The sequence below is a fragment of the Acartia tonsa genome, chromosome 2 (genome assembly GCF_053477335.1).
Source record: "Acartia tonsa isolate MP-2025a chromosome 2, ASM5347733v1, whole genome shotgun sequence".
Taxonomy (NCBI): Eukaryota; Metazoa; Arthropoda; class Copepoda; order Calanoida; family Acartiidae; genus Acartia; species Acartia tonsa.
This window is the reverse complement of record NC_137261.1, coordinates 5,608,250-5,629,959: the sequence shown is the minus strand read 5'-3', so window position 1 is coordinate 5,629,959 and position 21,710 is coordinate 5,608,250. Positions and strand designations below refer to the sequence as shown.

At 31.1% G+C, this 21,710-nt stretch overlaps 2 protein-coding genes and 1 long non-coding RNA gene across 10 annotated transcripts in view; 1 reads left to right on the top strand and 2 right to left on the bottom strand.

Annotated features, from left to right (window-relative positions):
- The window catches only part of SsRbeta (signal sequence receptor beta), a 417,378-nt gene that overhangs the window by 172,422 nt on the left and 223,246 nt on the right, over positions 1-21,710 (bottom strand). The gene's annotated exons all lie outside the window — the stretch shown is intronic.
- ninaC (STKc_myosinIII_N_like and MYSc_Myo21 domain-containing protein ninaC) overlaps positions 1-21,710 on the top strand; it is a 72,829-nt gene that overhangs the window by 24,977 nt on the left and 26,142 nt on the right. For all 6 annotated transcript variants that reach the window (XM_080179933.1, XM_080179905.1, XM_080179919.1 and 3 more), the window contains 13 exons: positions 129-264; positions 1,120-1,180; positions 1,385-1,439; positions 1,912-2,043; positions 3,842-3,953; positions 8,017-8,112; positions 10,503-10,596; positions 11,391-11,499; positions 12,786-12,930; positions 14,232-14,383; positions 15,110-15,262; positions 15,738-15,839; positions 21,447-21,491. In XM_080179933.1, the coding sequence (XP_080036059.1) occupies positions 129-264; positions 1,120-1,180; positions 1,385-1,439; positions 1,912-2,043; positions 3,842-3,953; positions 8,017-8,112; positions 10,503-10,596; positions 11,391-11,499; positions 12,786-12,930; positions 14,232-14,383; positions 15,110-15,262; positions 15,738-15,839; positions 21,447-21,491 (1,392 nt within the window). The remainder of the gene's footprint in view (positions 1-128; positions 265-1,119; positions 1,181-1,384; positions 1,440-1,911; positions 2,044-3,841; positions 3,954-8,016; positions 8,113-10,502; positions 10,597-11,390; positions 11,500-12,785; positions 12,931-14,231; positions 14,384-15,109; positions 15,263-15,737; positions 15,840-21,446; positions 21,492-21,710) is intronic.
- Positions 2,458-3,356, bottom strand: LOC145312686 (uncharacterized). The gene is made up of 2 exons (XR_013877080.1): positions 2,884-3,356; positions 2,458-2,594 (listed from the first exon to the last, which is right to left on the bottom strand). It is a non-coding gene; the product is annotated as an uncharacterized LOC145312686 (long non-coding RNA).

The following is a 21,710-nucleotide window of genomic DNA, read 5'->3' as shown; positions in this document are numbered from 1 at the left end:
GATTTTTCCTTTGATTTTTTATTAAGTTCGAATTTATTGTTTTATGTCCACATTCAGTGTTATTTCCCATTAGGTCTGATCATTCTAAAATTAAGTACTTGATTATTTATTATGATCTATGGTTTAAGGATATTGATGATGCCAACTTCCCGAAACTAGAGAGTAGCCAGCCCCATATTATATCAGTAACAGAGCAGCTATATGACAGAATGTTCCATGAAGGGAAAGATCAGCTGCTTTTACCTTATGGCACCTCTACTACAGGTATAGCTTATTATTCTATGACGGAATGTTTCATGAAGAGAAAGATCAGCTGCTTCTACCTTATGGTACCTGTACTACAGTTATTGCTTATTATTCTATGAATAAATGTTCCATAAAGGGAAAGATCAGCTGCTGCTACCTTATTACACCTATTCTACTGGTGTTGCTTATTAATCTATGATAGAATGATTCATGCAGGGAAAGATCAGCTACTTCTACCTTATGGTACCTCTACTACAGTTATTGCTTATTATTCTATGAATAAATGTTCCATAAAGGGAAAGATCAGCTGCTGCTACCTTATTACACCTATTCTACTGGTGTTGCTTATTAATCTATGATAGAATGATTCATGCAGGGAAAGATCAGCTACTTCTACCTTATGGTACCTCTACTACAGTTATTGCTTATTATTAATTCTATGAATAAATGTTCCATAAAGGGAAAGATCAGCTGCTGTTACCTTATTACACCTATTCTACAGGTGTTGCTTATTATTCTATGATAGAATGATTCATGCAGGGAAAGATCAGCTACTTTTACTTTATGGTACCTCTACTGCAGGAAAGGACGTCCAATGAATTTTAATTTTTACCCCTCAAAAAAAAATGAAAAAGCTTGGACGTCCTTGCCTATATAATATAAAGATACCCCCCCCCCCCCAAATGAATTTGGCACTCTCAAAATTTTAATTTTTAACCCCTCCCCCCACAAATGAAAAAGCTTGGACGCCCTATCTTATGACAGAATGTTTTATGTTTCTATGCTTCGCTATTCATAAATGTTTAAGCATTGTTAATTATTCAGTTACAAAATGTGGTTAATTACCCTTATAAGTTTAATATGTATATTAAGGTTTAAGAAATCTCTACTCATCTGCTATGAAGCATCTGCTGAACCTTGGATCTGATGCGAGGCATAATTGCATTTCCTTTTTCTTATTTCATGTGACTAAAATGTTAGGGGATTACTATAATTTTAGCTGATTATTTATACAACTCTAGGTATATACTTTTTGTTCAAATACATATATAAGCTATTATGTTCGTTAGTCGTCAAACACTTTATTTAAGTCTAAAGAACAACAATTGCCCTTAAAAATGCATGTATGATGTAAAAGGTTCGAAAATTCACATGCAAAGTCAAAAATTGAAAGCGGAGAGTTTATTTTAAAGGTAAAATATTAAAAAGAAGTTGGCAGAAGTTTAAAGAATCCAATCCATTATCAAAAAATGGGAATAAGAAAATAATTTTCAACAAGTATCTGCTTGAGAATAGTTATTTCTCGTATCGTATTATAAACGGCTTTCCGCGGATATAGAATGTACAATTATAAGATTAAAACTAGTTTTTTAGCCCCGTGGTGCCGAATGCACCGGCTAAAAAAACTAGTTTTAATCTTATGATTGTACATTTCTATATTCGTAGAAAACTGGATATAATACGATGCTAGACATAGTTTTTTCGTATTCATGAGAACCGGTTCCTATCCACCGGATTCAAATGAATACGAGAAAAATATTGACTATTAATTGAAATCAAATTACGCTCATTGTACATATTTTTGGGAGATTTTTTTATTTCTTTGTTGCGTTATTGTCTTATTTGATTTGATTTACATATAATATAAGCATTTATATTGTATAGACTTTGATGAGTAGAGTAGAGGAGAAGACCAAGACCGCCTTTAGAATCACCAAGCTACACTTCAACGCCTCGGGTTCTGTCAGTGGAGCTGAGTTTAAATCATACTTCCCTGAAGGCCTAATTGATATAAAGGTATATTTTTTTTATTTTTTAAAAGAAAGAGGCATTATTATTTCCGCTAAGTAAATCTTTAAAAATGCTTTCTCGTCATTTGTATGGCCCTTGGGACCCCCAATACAGTAGTTTCCAAAAAGTATGTCTGTTTGTCTGTGTGTCAAAAATAAGGGTATTACAGGTACGTCTATCCTTAATTTTTTTTATTCATTTAAAAAGGCATAATTTTCAATGTAATCTAGGTTTCAGGTTTTTTTTCTCTTGTTTAGATTTTTAACTACAGTTAATAGTTATACTTTTAAGGCCACAATATAAATTAAGGGCTGTTAGAATGTAAACCACTGATTTAAATATCCTTGTTGTTTTAGAATTTATTTTGCTTATCCCTAGCTTAAATAATAAAAGACAATACCTTATACAAAACAAGACTAATTTCATTTAAAATTATATTTACATTAATAACAAAATAACAATAAACAATGAATTTACATATGAGAATAGGTGCAAATTAAATAATATAATATTTCAATCAAACTCCTGATTTGAACTCGTTCTAACTCAATGTTGAACTAAAATAAATAAAAATATTTTACTTTTCACTGATTTACCCCATTGTTTATAAAGTAAATATGACCCTAAAAACCCTAAATTCCGACGAAAGTGGTTTTATCCCTAAATACCCCAAATCACAGTGGGGCGAATTTCCTTAATTTGTCTTAAAACTGAGTTTTAAGTTACTTTAACTGTCCCATTGCTTAATTAAAGAAATAGGATTATACTAAATAATATTGAGTATTATTTAGTATTCACTTCAATGGAAATAATCTAATTAATCAACCTTTAACTATAATAACTTACCAAATATTGTTCACTTCAGGGCTGATTAGATTAGACGTTGCTGTATCCATTTCACTTATTAGAACCTTAAGCAGTAATGTTAGGCATACAAAATAACTCAAGGGAAACAAATATTATAAAATAAAAAGACAACAAGGAAGGTTATCAATTTAATTTTACAATATAATTAACAATACTTAAAAACCAAGGAATGATAAGGCAGGTCATTCAATGATTATTAAAATATTATTAATAGTTTCTTATCCTTGAATTAAAGTACTATACAATAGAAACTAAGATTTCAACTAAGCATCAAGAACCAATGTAACTTAAACTTCAAAAACGCATCTGGTTCTATAAAACGTTAATGAGAACTGTTTAAAATCACAAACATTATTTGCTTTCTTAGTTAAACTACTGTGACTAATACTAAATTAAAACTCTAGCTATTTGAGTACTAAGCCTCTTTCTAATAGTAGACGAGTACGTAGACTGATTTATTGGTCAGCTGTTGCTTCCAAATATAGACTTTTAGACCTTAAAAACTGGTTTGCTGTACACAATTTTGAACATTTTTGTATTAAATATTAAAAAACGCATATTCTTTTAAAATAAACGATTTCCTATCATTTATGCAATAAAAACGTTTTTAATAAAATTCATAATTTTCTCATTTTCCATAGATTAATAAAAAATAGATCAACAATAAAGTTTAATATTGCTCATCTATTAAAAGTACAAAATAAGTGATTTTTTCTGAAACACTTGTTATGAATTGTGCTAGTTTCATTACTGGTTTCTGCCGCTTTGGCCGGATGATTTAAAATCTATATCCACTCAGATTTGACTAAACAGATATTAAACTTTTTTGTATTAAAAGTATTTATTTCAATTTTCCAATAGGTACATTGTATACAAGACTACAAAATATATCATTAAGATTGCAGCTACAAATTTAAAAATGTTTTTTTTGTTTCAGAATAATCTGTCCTCAATTCGAATCTTCAAGACAGTTCTGGTTGGCTTAAGAATGCAGGGAAGGATCAGAGAGTTTGGCCTCCAACATTTTATTGAGGAGGATGGATCTAAAGGTAACCTTCAGATTTACCTAGTTGATAATTCCATATTCCTATTTATAAGTAACAGGGTTTGTGTACCGAAGGATGATACTAACGTGAAGCTTCTTATAGGTCTTGATTTATAATTATTTTCGAGAGGATACCACCATCTTCCCTTGGAAAAAAATTAATATCCCCAAAAAATCGTTTCCTTCTTAAAATTATTATTTAAAGGTTAGAGTCGCTCCCTCCCCCTTTTCTTTAGGTACCCCTAGAGCCATCTAGGAGCGTAGCCGCTAGTATGTAATCCAATGCACATAGGGGCAACAAGGGGCAACAATTCACCACCCCCAAATCAAGTTTTAAACATTCTATGTACATCAGATTTCAAAGGAATCGTAAAAATACGCTTTTTAAGTAAGCATTATAATGCATGGAAGTCAAGAAATGCAAAAATTTTCTTACAGAAAAATGCATACTTTTTGTGTTTCACCAACAATTTTAAAAGTATTATAAAATCTCTTAGAATTAACGTAATTAGACAAAATAACTTTTGATGAGTCATGCATTACATATATTTTGACAGTATAAAAAAAAAACACAAATTGAAGAAATTAGTCCTAAATAATTCTAGTTGAAGTCAAGATTTTAGTTTTTATTTGTTTGTTTTTTAATGAAGACAGTAAGAGGAAACATGTTTTCACAGGTTGCCACCGGCTAAAAGTACGATATTTGATTGCCCAAAGACATATTATAATCGCCTGTACTGGTTTCATTTACCCCCCCGCTCCCCCGTAGGGGTTTTTAGCGCGTTTTCTGAGGGTGGGTGCAAGAAAAGTTAGTAAGAAAAAACGTTTAAATGCGCTTTTAAAGTCAAAACTTAAGATATAATTCAATTAAATAAAGACACAAAAACATAGACATATTGGGAAATATTTATTCTGACTTAGAATTAAAGTTAATAATAAATATTTTCAAGTTCTATTGCACTAAATGATAGTGAGGAGAGGGGGGGGGGGCTAAACCTAAATCTAAACCTCTTTATGTTTGATGTTTTAATGTAACTAAATAATCGTTTCTATAGATTATTACAAATATCAGGGATCTAAAGGGATAAGACAAAGGTCAATAAATTGTTGTACATCCTCAATGATAATACACAAAATTACCCCTTGTGTAGATTAAAGTTAGTAGCTAAAACGTTTGAACACACAACTGTAAAACTTTGGGGACTAGTGTTATAAACAGCCCAATATCCCCTACCTCACTGCGGAAAGGTAAAGTTAATATGCAAATAACGTGAGGTTCTTATAATCATTCTAAATTGGAATTAGCAAGTAGTCTATCTGTCTGTCTATTGGTAATGCTTTGTTTTTAAATTATGTAGTTACAGGGTATTCATGTTTAAAGTCAGCAGTTTTATTTAGAAAGGGAGGGTACTGTTAATTACACTAGTCCCCAAACTTCAAAGTTTTATAATAACGTTTTTATATTTATTACCATAAGAACTTCAGGAAATTTAATTGATTTTTTATTGGTTGATTCATTAAGATGAGTATCAAAACTTTTCAACCACTAATTGTCATCTACAGACAAATAATTTTGTAATATAATTTATTAAATATGTATTTATTAAATATGTATCAATATTGGGGATGTACATATTAATCGGTTATTGTTTTGTTCCTTAGATCCCTAGGTGTTAATATATAATACAAAGTAGCTTGATGTCTGTTTGTCTGTCCGCCCATCCCTTAAGATCTCGCTAACCACTAAACTGATTGAATTCTACTCTTCAGGGAATATATCTACTGGTCCTGTGGTTTTTTAAAGATCTTTTTCAAAAATAAAAATCCCCCTTAATTTTTTCATATTTCTATAATTAGGGTCGGTCCGTCCGTACGTCTGGTACAGTTAGCTCTTTTACTTAACTTAAACAGGCTAGAATTGTCCTATCGATCTCAAACTTTTCATGCTGATTTCTACAACAGTTAGGTACGACTTAGAAAGCACAGCATCTCTATAATCGTTACCTGAAAGTCCGTACATCCATTTATAACAAGCTGATTTTTACTTTTTTGACAACAAATAATGGTTTTGAATGTTAAAAATATCCTATTAATCTGATTTTTTGGATACTGATTCCTATTTCAATAACGTCTATTGTTATAAGCGAAGCATCTCTATAATCAAGTCCTAAAAACGTCAGTATGTCCTTAAACAGTAACATGTATTTAATCAGTTTTAATTACAATTTTGTATAGACATGCATTAATATTCAGTTCTGACACTTCACAAGTGTTAATGTTCATTTGTCCTTCCATTTCAGAGCTTCGCTTCTTTCATGGATGTTGTCATCCTTGTTTAATTACCTCTTGGGGCAAATCCCCTAGAGGCTAGGGGTGAAGCCGCTAGTATACATATAAACAGTAAACAAGAATCATAATATCATTATAAATATAGATATTAGTTAATAAAAATTTATGTTAACCATGCCCACATTTATAATGGATTTATTAAACATAAAAATAAAGTGAAACTTGTAGCTTGCTAAAATAAGGATCCCCATCCACCCCCATTTACACCATCCCCTCCCCTCCTACTGAAATGAATTCCATGACCCCAAATTTGACACTTTGAACACTAAAATCGGACTACAAATAACCTAGTTACACTTTAATGGGCCCAAAAAGCTAGTGATAGGGTAGCTGCGCTACTAAAAAATTCTCATATTGCTCTGATAACCAAAACCCCTAATTAGACATTTTAAACACGAAATTCAAGATAGTTGATGGATAGATAGATGGATTGATAGATGGATAGATAGATGGATAGATAGATGGATAGATAGATGAATAGATATATGGATAGATAGATGGATAGGTAGATGAATAGATATATGGATAGATAGATGGATAAGTAAATGGATAGACAAATGGATAGATGGATGGATAGATAGAGGGATAGATTGATGGATGGATAAATTGATAGTTGATGGATAAAGAGATGAATAGTTGATGGATAGATAGATGGATCGATATATAGATGGATAGAGAGATGGATAGATAGATGGATAGATAGATGGATAGATAGATGGATAGATAGATGGATAGATAGATGGATAGATAGATGGATAGATAGATGGATAGATAGATGAATAGATAGATGAATAGATGGATAAATAGATGGATAAATAGATGGATAGACAGATGGATAGATATATGGATAGATAGATGAATAGATAGATGGATAGATAGATGGATAGATAGATGGATAGATAGATGGATAGATAGATGGATAGATAGATGGATAGATAGATGGATAGATAGATGGATAGATAGATGGATAGATAGATGGATAGACAGATGGATAGATATATGGATAGATAGATTGATGGATAGATAGATTGATGGATAGATAGATGGATAGGGTAAGGGGGGGCCATTTTCGGGAGGGGTTAATCGGGTAATTTTCTATCTACCTTCATAAAATGACCTTTATCTCCATGTTCCTTTCAAATGACAGAAAAAAACATAAAAGCGAATTTGTTTGTTGTTAAATTACCTACAAAAAAGTATAAAATGAAATTTTTGTGAGATGAATTTTAAGGGTACTAAATAATTGGTTGATTTGCCCCAATGTGCAATGGATAAAAGTCAGTTTCTTAGCCAGCGTCGTCCTCCAACCCACGAGACAATATTTCAGTTCGTTCTTTTCCCAATCTGTACGATTATAAGCTTTTATTCGAATGTTTTTAAAGTTTCAGTTTATTTACTACGTTAGTTTAGTATACCTAATCTTAATTTTTGAAACATTTTGTAATAGTTATTTCTCGCATCGTATTATAAACGACTTTCCGCGGATATAGAATGTACAATTATAAGATTTAAACCAGTTTTTTTAGCCCCGAGGTGCTGAAGGCACAGGCTAAAAAAATGGTTTTAATCTTATGATTGTACATTTTATATTCGTAGAAAGCTGGGTATAATACGATGTTAGACATACTTTTTTTTAGTATGGATGAGAACCGGTTCCTATCCACCGGATTCTAATAAATACGAGAAAATTAGATTTGACTACCTAGACAATTTTTCAGGCATGTCAAGTGCAGAAGAGGATGCCTCTGTTTATTTTGCTGAATTTATGCAGTTCATCAAGTGCTTGCAAAAATTTGGTTTCAGATCAGACACAGGTGGAATAGAGATATCTCAAATTAGATCTTTAAAAAAATTATTTATCTTTTAAAATTTTTCATACAGTTTATTAAGTTTTATAAGTTCAAGAAGCCGTGATTAAGCTAATTAATTCCATTTGCAATTGCTGAAGATTTGGATATTTTTGTGGCGTAATGTTGGCGTAAAACGCAAAAAGTGTGAGGGGAGGGATAGAAGGAATTGAGTCGAGGGAAATTTTCACTTAGAATTGTTTGTTAGAATCCTAGTCCTTTATCCCTGGATATATTCATTTAAAAGGGATAGTTCTACGAAGTGTATTTAAAGAGTTAAGGTACTTAGAGTAGTGAACTTTTATTTGTCTTAGTAGTATATATTAGGCATTGGATAGAAATGATTATATGTTAAAGAATTTTTAACATTGACCAGACCAAACTTTTTTTATTTGACAATATCTAAAAAAGTTAAAGTGATTTGCCACATAAATTACATGAGAATTGTCTATTTTTTTCCAAATATGTATAGCCAAAACACCAATAACAGAGAATCTTTTTCCACATATTTCACAAGAGTTATAAAAAAATTGGACAGGGGTTCCCCTTGGGACAAGTTACTTAAAAACATAAAAAATAACGTCTGGTTCATTACAGGACAGGTTTTCTATAGATTCTTTTTAAAAAAATATAGAAAACCGTCCGGTTTACTTACAATATACACATTATCTCACGCGGAAATACCAACTAACCATACAACATATATATATATATAAAAAAAGACCATTCTCATGTAATTTATGTTCCAAATCACTAACTTTTTAAGATATTGTCAAATAAAAAAAGGTCGGTCAGGTCAATGTTAAAATTCTTTATCACAATCATATCTATCCAATGCCTAATATATTCTACTAAGACATATAAAAAGATCACTACTCTAAGTACCATACTAAATATTTTATTGGTCATTCTTTGTTGTTATGTGTTCATTAACTAGTGCTATCTAAAGTTGTATTTATGACAAAAAAAGTTGAAAATAAAAATGACAAAACTCATTTTTTAAGGAAAATCCCTGGTCAAATCTATTAATTTTAATCAATAACTTTATATTATGCACTACTACGTTATTTAAAATAGAAAAAACCTACAGTTCACTATTTTTTTTTAAATGCACTTCGTGAAACTATCCCTTTAGCCATTTACATAGGTACCTTGATAGATAAAAGCTTATTTTAGTAAAATTGATAATATAATATAATAGCTAGGGTTGGGCCGGATATCCGGTGTGGCCGGATATCCGGCCGGATAGTTTCGATATCCGGTATCCGGCCACACCGGATATCCGGCCCAACCCTAATAATAGCTACAGAAGTTTCTTAAATATGTTAAATTTTAAAATATCATATAGATTAAAGAAGAAGAAAAAAATTTTTAAGAAGCTAGTTAAACAAATATTATATTCATTCTATAAGGATTTGATAAAGCACTTCAGCTCAGCTATGATTTTTGTGATAAAGAGGGAGGTCATTTTCTAGTAAATCCCGTAAAGGTGTGTGTTATAAGGCCTAAAAATAGTAGTAGAACGATAAGGTGCTCTATATACTTGTATTCCCTATTGAATAGAACAATAGGGAAATTTTTTTTTTTTTTTGATAACCGTACCTGGAATATTTTTAAAAAAAATGAAATTTCTATCAAACGCTTTGTTTGGCTCAAACTGACAAAAATTTAAAAAAATATAATTATATTAATAATGTTTTCTATAGGTACAAGGTAAAGGTTAAGAACAATCTATACCATTAAACAAAGGAAGAAGCCATTCTTTACAGGTTGATTTATTCAAGGTGACAAAAATTAGTTTTATGTTTGTGGAATTTCATGTTTGTTTGCTTTGAAGTAGAAGGTTTTAATGTGCATTGTTTCATTTCAATTTCACTACAGCGAACAACTACCTTCTTATATAGATTGTATATCTGAATGTTTTCAAAATTGTCTGTATGTAACTTGTTGTGTTGGTTTGTTTCACTAAGTCATTGTATTAATGATTTGTTAAAGTTTCATTTTAATGTTCACTGCTCGTACAACCTGTAAAGAATGGCTTCTTCCTTTGTTTAATGGTATAGATTGTTCTTAACCTTTACCTTGTACCTATAGAAAACATTATTATCATAATTATATTTTTTTAAATTTTTGTCAGTTTGAGCCAAACAAAGCGTTTGATAGAAATTTCGTATTTTTTTAAGATATTCCAGGTACGGTTATCAAATAAAAAAAATAAAAAAAATTTCCCTATTGTTCTATTCAATAGGGAATACAAATATATAGAGCACCTTATCGTTCTACTATTATTTTTAGGCCTTATAACACACACCTTTACGGGATTTACTAGAAAATGACCTCCCTCTTTCTACCTTTAGGCATAAATTTAATACTGCGTCTACTGGTGGCTATTCAACTGCTGTTCAAACTCAAGTTCACCCAAACAGCTGATTCTTACACTATCACTACCAGGTAAATCACTATTGTTGTCGTTCCTTTGTCTATGGTACTGTTATCATGTATAGGGAATTCATTATTACTTGGATCTTATACCAGATTTTCATGTTCTCTGATAAAGTAAACACGCAGCGGGCTATTCAAAACCTTTTTCCCATTCTTTCTTACTGGTTGAACGCACTGACCAATAAGGGAGTTCCATGTTAGCAACCTAAATTGGCGACAATTTTTTCTCTGTCATAATATCCAGGTATATTCTACATTCATTAAGATACTATAGGTGTGAAGCTTTATTTTTTGTATGCCTTTGCCTCCATGTTTTAATATAGATAGATTTTTAAAGATTAGATATTGAACCTTTTTTATTAATATTATTACCTAACTCTGCCCTGTCTAATACTGTGGAAGGTGCATCTGTAAAAGAAGGTCCCAAGCAGGGGCTGCTATTCAGCCAATTAATTCCATTTGAAATTAAATATTTTGTTGAAGTAAAGTTGGAGTAAAACTTGTTATTTGGTGTAACTGAAAGGGAAGTGGGTAAGAAGGGGGGGGGGGGAAAGGGAAGGGGGTAAGAAGGGGGGGGGAAAGGGAAGGGGGTTGAGGGGAAATTTTTACTTTGAATTGTTTGTCAGAATCACATTCCCTTTTCCTGGTCCCAAGAAAAGTTCGTTTATCTATTCATGTCTCAGAATAGTGGAATTTTTATTAAATAGATGTTGAAAAACATTTTAGCTTTCTAATTGTTATCAAATCATAAACAAAGGCGAAAGTTTTTGTTAATACTAATCTTGTTAACTTATTAATTTTAGGGATGAATTGGAATCTGTATCTAACCTTCTGGAATTAGAGGAGGAATTTCTTGTGCGAGCTCTCACACAAACTAATATTATGACTGAGGGCAAGTTTGTTCATCAACAGGTTAGTAAGTCCGGAAATTTGCATAACCATATCGGTCCCACTGTTACAGATATCCATCGCTATACACAAAAAGTAGTTGAAGCCGGAGCGGAGCCGCCAAGAAGAGCGGCTTAACAGCGCTGATTTTAAGAAACTATTGTTTGAGATTCTATTCACTATTCAAGAAAACAATGAAAAAATATTTCAATAGAAATTTTAAAACTAAAACACAAGTTTTAAATAATACTGATAATAAAATATGTGTAATAAGTTCTTTAGAAATAGTAATCTTATATTTTCATAAAAGCTGAGGCCTTTTTAGAATTAAAATAAATTAAAACCTAGAAATTGTCTTCTGTAAACTACAAGCATAACAAGTTTAATATCAATATATATCAACCGTAGCCTCTAAAATGGCCTTCAAATCAATAAAACTGACTAAAAAAGCGTATGTAACTAATAATGACAGACGATTTTGTGTCCTAGATAGAATAATTAGACTATTCAAAACAAAAAATCGTCAGAGAAAGAAAGAGAGGGGGGGGGGGACAATGGACTGTTTGCTTGTTTGCTTAACAACTTTAGGGACTATAATAGATTTTTTTGGTTTGTTCATTAAGTTGAGTATCCAAACGATTTAATCACTAATTTATATCTACAGAAGGGTTAATTTTGTGCATCATCTTTGGAAATATACATCAAATTATAAGTCATTGTCTTATCCCTTTAGATCCCTGAAGATCCCTACGTTTGACAAAGTTAGAGTACTTTATATACCCATCTAGTTCTTAACCTGATCGGACGAACAGACGGACAGACGAATATTTAACTCATCCTCTAGAATGCTACGTCTACATAAATACAATTTAAACACAATAAGTTATTATTTCTTTGGTATTTATTATTTAATTTTAAATTTATTTGTTCCTTCATTGTTAATAAATTTCAGATTCTAAAATTACTGATATTTTTGTTGGAATTAAATGCATTTGTCACATGTATATAGATTAGCAAGATATTTATAATTAAAAAAATTAAAATGCGAGCCTAGCAACCCCTATTTGAAAAAAATTCAAAATAAGCCTATAACCGCAGTAGGCCCTAACCCTGTAAGACTACCTTGTGGTCCCGTAACACCGCTAGGCTACCCTGTATCCATTATTGCCTAACTTTACCTAACCTTAAGTAAAAAGCAAGCATACAAAAAACTACTCCCCTCTTAATATATCTTTATTTGAAAACAAGGGTTACTCCGCTCGACTTGTCACTTTGAGGGAAACTGCTTTAATATATTTATGTAATGTTAGGAACCAGAGAAGAATGTTTCCTCCCTGGCAGGTACCCTGTATGCCAGGCTTCTGGACTGGGTCGAGCACTATATCAATGGAAACCTGTGCCTCTCACTCCGAGTATTTGGATACAGAAACTCCATAACTCTGCTGGAGCTCCCAGGTATGGCGTCACTTTAATTCTTTGTAAATTAAAAAAAAAATACTTCTCATTATTTGTGTTTTTCTATGACCTCTAAAGATACAAAAAGTTTGAGTAATTTCTTTTATTGTTTTCGAGTGTCTCTTTGTGTCTATGTAAAAAAATTTATGTTTTCTTTGATTATTTTGAACTGTAGAAGTTTAGCGGCTATTATCCGTTTTTCATTTGAGTTTAGAAGATTTCTACCTAAAATTTAGATTTTCAGTACTTTGCGGTTTGTACGTCTTTACATAAAGGGACAGTGAGCTTTAAAATTTTCTAACAGCGCGCAACGAAAAAGTTTTATTTTGTAAAAATTTTAATGACGTTGGTAAAATCTGTCTCAACATTTCAAATATACAGGAGTCAAAGGTATCTAACATCCGTAAAAAACCTTCATCCTCAAATTATAAGAGGCAATTTTATATTCAACCGACATCAAGTAGACTTTTGATAAAAGGGGGGAGGCGGATGTGTCACTTTTTGAAACCAAAAATAAAACGCGCATCTCAGTCCATAAAAGAGTTACAGCTCTAAAATTAGGCACAGCAGTTGCTTTTGTGGATTTCTTTAAATTTTGTAGTATAGGTTAGGTTAAAATTGTAGGCATGTATAAATTTCAGATGTCTTTTTTTCTTCCTAATTGATATAGCTTATCTCTGAAATTTTATAATTGGATTTTGCTGACTATTCTGCATTATTATCAAAATTATATTTCTATTTTTCTGCACTCGTCGTCAATTCTCAATATTTCAAATAATTCTAAATCATTTTTAAATATAAATGAAAAGTAACTTTTTCGTAACTTTTACATACAAAGTGTTTGTTGAGTGCTGTACAGTTATTGATGCTTTGCAGGGAGGAGGTTAAAATGTAGAGAATGACCTTTACCTCACATAAGTTGCTTTACCACTAGGCTTTTGGGACCTTTTTATAAAAAGAAATTTAATGAAATCATTTCATTTTGTTTACTAGGTTATTTAAATTTTGTTGCTACAATGCCAATTGAAGAGGTTGTCCTTTAACAACCTTTAGGTACTTTCCTTTAAAGTGCCTATCCATCAATAAAACCTCTTTATTTTTAAAATAAATTTGAAATAAGCGGGATTATTTTTTTTATGTTAATCCTTCAGGGCCCATACCTGCGGGCCACTAAGTACCCTATGTAAACTAACCTAGCCTGACAAATGTAAAACTTCCCCCCTTTATTTTTAATTTATTTAATATAACGGGGTTGGTTTCAGTGGTCAACTAGGAACATTAAGGGAAACCGCCAACTTTAGGTACAATGGAGCAACCAGATGATAATTTTGGCAGCTTGTTGTGCAACACAACTAACGAAGTGTTGCACTACATCATCACGAAGCTGCTGATCAAGTGGGAGGAGATTGAGGCCACCAAGAACAGGCTCAAGCTAAAGTATCCAGCTGTAAAGGTATGTTTTATGCTTTTATCAATTAAGTTAAGCTAAAGAATTGTGCAAACAAAGATGTCAAGAATGGGTAAAGTGTTGTTGATATCCTGACAAAAGCTTGGATATGTATTATGTCCCACCCTTGGGCACAATCCTAAGTTGTGATATATATACTAGGGTTGGGCCGGATACTTTTTTGGCCGGATACCGGATATCCGGCTGATTTCAAATGCCGGATATCCGGCCAACGCCGGATATCCGGCAAATATCCGGTTATCCGGCCAAATTACCGGATATCCGGCCAAATTACCAGATATTAAAGTAGTAAAAAAAAATTTCTTCAAAAATCTTATATAAATTTACATAAAGTTAAACTTATTCAGAAAAAATGTTCTTCTAGCTTCAATAATAAGAAAATTATAGCCATTTAAGATTTAAAAAAGCAGAGATTTTTGGTGTAAAGTATAAAAAATTATAGAGCCGGATATCCGGCCGGATATTTTCAATATCCGGTATCCGGCCAGATATTGAAAATGGCCGGATATCCGGCCCAACCCTAATATATACATGGGTTAAAAATATTTTTTTGAGGAGGTCTAAAAATATCGGCAAGCTTCAATTTACCTAGCCCACCCCCCTCCTTTAAAGAAAACTCATTTAAAAGACTAGGAGTCTTCCTTAAGATGGCAATTTTAGATGCTATTAAAAAAATTTGCCTAAATTATTTTATTTTGAAATTTTTTGTAGGAAAACAAGGCAGTTTTAGATACCATGTTGAGTGACGGTGGCTTCCTGGCCACTCTCCAGCAAGCCGCCATGCGCAAGGAGGCATTCGATCCAGAACTTGGATTTCAGTTTTTACAGGATCAGTTCAAGAATACAACTGACTGCAGAATTGAGGTGAAAAATAATTTTGCTCCAATATAACATGTACTGTACAGTGTACATCATATTCTAATTTGAAATACAAGTTTGTTTGGTATGAATTAGGAATTGTAAGGGACAACACACTGGGCGATAAATTGATATACATCCCACACGATAATAAACACTATTACCCCTTCTATTAAATTATTTGTTGTAAAGCCTGTCATCTACTACTAGTTTGGAACCAACCAAAGTTTTTGTGGTAACGAATAAGATAACGTCGTCTTTGTCAAACTTTGGGTAATTTACAATCCATCATCGCCTCTCTCCCTTGATATAATAATGTTTTACTTAAGAAACATCCTAAACATTTGTCTATGTAGGTACCATTTATATTCTGATTTAGTGATTTGGTTCAACATTTTTATGAATATTTATAAACATAATAGTTTCTGATTAATTGGATACTGATCAAAGAGTAGCTGCTTTAAAAAGTAATTTGTTGTAGGACGAGGAGCTGCATGTGAATCATTTCTGGGGTCAAGTGACCTATAGTGTCAGGGACATGTCAGAGAGAAACTTGAATTTTGTTAACCCTGATCTTATACAGGTTTACACACAATATTGCGAATAATCTATTAATTTTGTCAACCCTGATCTTATACAGGTTTACATACAATATTGCAAATAATGTATTTATTTTGTCAACCTTGATCTTATACAGGTTTACACATTATATAGCAAATAATGTTTAATTTTGTCAACTCTGATCTTATACAGGTTTACACACAATATTGCAAATAATGTATTAATTTTGTCAACCCTGATCTTATACAGGTTTACACACAATATAGCAAATAATGTATTTATTTTGTCAACTCTGATCTTATACAGGTTTACATACAATATTGCAAATAATGTAATAATTTGTCAACCCTGATCTTTTACAGGTTTACACACAATATTGCAAATAATGTATTAATTTTGTCAACCCTGATCTTATACAGGTTTACACACAATATTGCAAATAATGTATTAATTTGTCAACCCCGATCTTATACAGGTTTACACACAATATTGCAAATAATGTATTAATTTTGTCAACCCCGATCTTATACAGGTTTACACACAATATTGCAAATAATGTATTAATTTTGTCAACCCTGATCTTATACAGGTTTACACACAATATAGCAAATAATGTTTAATTTTGTGAACCCTGATCTTATACAGGTTTACACAAAATATTGCAAATAATCTATTAATTTTGTCAACCCTGATCTTATACAGGTTTACACACAATATTGCAAATAATCTATTAATTTTGTCAACCCTGATCTTATACAGGTTTACATACAATATTGCAAATAATGTATTTATTTTGTCAACCTTGATCTTATACAGGTTTACACATTATATAGCAAATAATGTTTAATTTTGTCAACTCTGATCTTATACAGGTTTACACACAATATTGCGAATAATCTATTAATTTTGTCAACCCTGATCTTATACAGGTTTACACACAATATTGCAAATAATCTATTAATTTTGTCAACCCTGATCTTATACAGGTTTACACACAATATTGCAAATAATGTATTAATTTTGTCAACCCCGATCTTATACAGGTTTACACACAATATTGCAAATAATGTTTCATTTTTTGAACCCTGATCTTATACAGGTTTACACACAATATTGCAAATAATGTATTAATTTTGTGAACCCTGATCTTATACTGGTTTTCACACAATATTGCAAATAATGTTTAATTTTGTCAACCCTGATCTTATACAGGTTTACACACAATATAGCAAATAATCTTTAATTTTGTCAACCCTGATCTTATACAGGTTTACATGCAATATTGCAAATAATCTATTAATTTTGTCAACCCTGATCTTATACAGGTTCACACACAATATTGCAAATAATGTATTAATTTTGTCAACCCTGATCTTATACAGGTTTACACACAATATAGCAAATAATGTTTAATTTTGTGAACCCTGATCTTATACAGGTTTACACACAATATTGCAAATAATCTATTAATTTTGTCAACCCTGATCTTATACAGGTTTACACACAATATTGCAAATAATGTATTGATTTTGTCAACCCCGATCTTATACAGGTTTACACACAATATTGCAAATAATGTATTAATTTGTCAACCCCGATCTTATACAGGTTTACACACAATATTGCAAATAATGTTTCATTTTTTGAACCCTGATCTTATACAGGTTTACACACAATATTGCAAATAATGTATTAATTTTGTGAACCCTGATCTTATACAGGTTTTCACACAATATTGCAAATAATGTTTAATTTTGTCAACCCTGATCTTATACAGGTTTACACACAATATAGCAAATAATCTTTAATTTTGTCAACCCTGATCTTATACAGGTTTACATGCAATATTGCAAATAATGTATTAATTTTGTCAACCCTGATCTTATACAGGTTTACACACAATATTGCAAATAATGTATTAATTTGTCAACCCCGATCTTATACAGGTTTACACACAATATTGCAAATAATGTATTAATTTTGTCAACCCTGATCTTATACAGGTTTACACACAATATTGCAAATAATGTATTAATTTTGTCAACCCTGATCTTATACAGGTTTACACACAATATAGCAAATAATGTTTAATTTTGTGAACCCTGATCTTATACAGGTTTACACAAAATATTGCAAATAATCTATTAATTTTGTCAACCCTGATCTTATACAGGTTTACACACAATATTGCAAATAATCTATTAATTTTGTCAACCCTGATCTTATACAGGTTTACATACAATATTGCAAATAATGTATTTATTTTGTCAACCTTGATCTTATACAGGTTTACACATTATATAGCAAATAATGTTTAATTTTGTCAACTCTGATCTTATACAGGTTTACACACAATATTGCGAATAATCTATTAATTTTGTCAACCCTGATCTTATACAGGTTTACACACAATATTGCAAATAATCTATTAATTTTGTCAACCCTGATCTTATACAGGTTTACACACAATATTGCAAATAATGTATTAATTTTGTCAACCCCGATCTTATACAGGTTTACACACAATATTGCAAATAATGTTTCATTTTTTGAACCCTGATCTTATACAGGTTTACACACAATATTGCAAATAATGTATTAATTTTGTGAACCCTGATCTTATACTGGTTTTCACACAATATTGCAAATAATGTTTAATTTTGTCAACCCTGATCTTATACAGGTTTACACACAATATAGCAAATAATCTTTAATTTTGTCAACCCTGATCTTATACAGGTTTACATGCAATATTGCAAATAATCTATTAATTTTGTCAACCCTGATCTTATACAGGTTCACACACAATATTGCAAATAATGTATTAATTTTGTCAACCCTGATCTTATACAGGTTTACACACAATATAGCAAATAATGTTTAATTTTGTGAACCCTGATCTTATACAGGTTTACACACAATATTGCAAATAATCTATTAATTTTGTCAACCCTGATCTTATACAGGTTTACACACAATATTGCAAATAATGTATTGATTTTGTCAACCCCGATCTTATACAGGTTTACACACAATATTGCAAATAATGTATTAATTTGTCAACCCCGATCTTATACAGGTTTACACACAATATTGCAAATAATGTTTCATTTTTTGAACCCTGATCTTATACAGGTTTACACACAATATTGCAAATAATGTATTAATTTTGTGAACCCTGATCTTATACAGGTTTTCACACAATATTGCAAATAATGTTTAATTTTGTCAACCCTGATCTTATACAGGTTTACACACAATATAGCAAATAATCTTTAATTTTGTCAACCCTGATCTTATACAGGTTTACATGCAATATTGCAAATAATCTATTAATTTTGTCAACCCTGATCTTATACAGGTTTACACACAATATAGCAAATAATGCATCTCTGACACAAATAGTGTAAACAAACAATATATTGATTTCGTCCAACCTAACACAATATATGTTTACTAGCAATATTGCAAATTTTCATTTAGTAAAATTATTTAGGAATGCTGGTTTCATTTAGTAACGCAAGTGAATCTTGTCAAGCCTGTTCTTGTGTAACTTGCGAAAAAATGAAATATTACACAGTGGGATCCAGTGGGACATCCAAAAAATTTAAAATTGACTTTTATCTATCCTAGGAATTAATAATGTCTGTAAGTAGACAGCTAGAAAAGAAATTTTTTAAAAATATTCATTTTTGGCGGATTTATGCCATTTTTAAAAAAGGTAGTGAAAAATTTCTTTTCAGTTTTGATGATTTTCCAGATTTTTTTACACAATTTTTTCAAAGCAACAAAAAATACATTTATGTTCATCTTATGAAAATAATTTGTGATTGAGGTACTTTTCAGATACCTGTACCAATGTCTAATTAAAGAAAAATTTTAAAAAAATATTTTTTTGGTGGTGTAAAATGACATTTTGTGAGAAAATTTCACCAAAAATATTAAGATTTTTAACCCAAAAAAATCAGTTTTCTCCATTTTACCCAAAAACGGCCAGGATGCCCCGGGTTTTGCAATAATAATATTAATATGCAACATGTATTGAGTTTAAAACAGTTTTCATAACCTGGGGCCTTCCGGCCGTTTTTGAGTAATTGAGCATTTTACATTGCATGGTTTGAACAATTTCGTTCTTGTTAATTTGAAATTTTCCCTCGTTAGAGGGGGAAGGAGTCATTTTAGAGCCCAAAGTCATCTCTGCAATGTTTTCTAACTTTTTGAGGCGGAACTTTCTTTACTTATGCATTATTTGCCTCCGGCCAACCGTTTCGCCGTTATTTGCCGCCGTAGGTGTGATTTTTAACGGTTTTTGCCGTTCTCGCGGTTTTAATGGACATTTAAGGGAACAAGGAGTCCTTAAAAAAAGATGACATATAAATACTTTTATTTTAGCAATTAAATTTGCTAAATTTCATGTGTTCTGAAAAAAATTGTATTTCTAACTGGTTTTGGTTCAGCAGAAATTCAAATTCAGGGATTAATTATAATATTGCAAAAACATTATATATGCGTCTGAGAGAGAGAGAAATATAGGTTTGAGAGAGAATATAATTTAAGTAATTATGTTTATATTCTTATACAAACTTTAAATGAAGATTGCTAGACTTAGAATAAAGGTATTAACACAAAATCAAAAGTGTTATGAAAATTATGTTATTGTTGTTTATATCTGTAAAAAAAAACATTAGAAGACATGCCTTATTAGTGTCCTATTTTACTTATACTGGACCTACCTAAAAATGCCGGGACTCGAACTGGGTGCACCTGACGCTATATTCATGTTCACAAACATTGTTTGCATTGAAGAAATATTTGCATAGACGTTTATTTTGTTAAAATATTCCTATCCTAACTAAAGTTATGAAGGTTTATAGATTTTTTAAAAATAGGGTAGCTTCGCTCCTCCAAAACCGCCAGACGTACTTACCAAATGCACATTAGAAGTTAACAGGAGCAAAATTTATGTTATTTTTGAGTTAAAGCAAAAGAAATTACATCATTTCGTCAAATACAAGCTTTTTTATTGATGTTTACTTTTGTCTACCCTTAATGTCCCGTTTTTTGGCTAAAGATCCCACTGTGTATTAAGTTGTCAACCTTGATCTTACACAATATCAATTCATCATTAATATTATACTCAATCTTTAATAATTTTTACGGAATATAAGTTTGTCAAAATTTCGTAAAAAAATATTCAAATATTATCTACTCATTCAGACATTGCATTGTTTAACTTGTAGGAAAAGGTTGATACGCAGGAAAATATTAAAAATATGTTTTAACATTAGATTTTTTTGTTTAATTTATTTTTGTATGCTTTCAGGAATTAAAAAGGGATTAGGCAATGGTCGATAAATTGATGTACATTCCCAATGATTATCATCAAAATTATCCGTTCTTTAGATTATAATTAGTGGTTGAAACGTTCGGACGTCCAACTTAATAAACCAACAAATCAAAATTTGATGAAAGTTCCCAAGGATGTGAAGCCAATAAATACAAATCGTAATTATAAAACTTTGGAGACTAGTATAATAAGCAGCCAAAATGATTGTATTATTTACCGTTTATTCAAAAGTATTTTAATATTGATATTGCTGGCATTATTGTGTAAATACTGGTTTTTAAGACTATGGCTGGATCATCTGATGAATGCTTGAGAAACATTTTCCAGGAAATTTATATTGCATTATGAATCACTAGCGGCTACGCCCGTAGAGGCCGCTATTGGCTAATTAAACTTATTTTCTTTATTGACGTTGGAAGTTTTATATCAGAAAAAAAATATTTCATGGTTTTTAGCAAATTATGCCTTGAAAAATAAGTTCTGACTGGGTAAGTGAGTTTTACTCAATAAAGAAAGTATCTAAGTAATAATTTTTTGTTTTTGTAA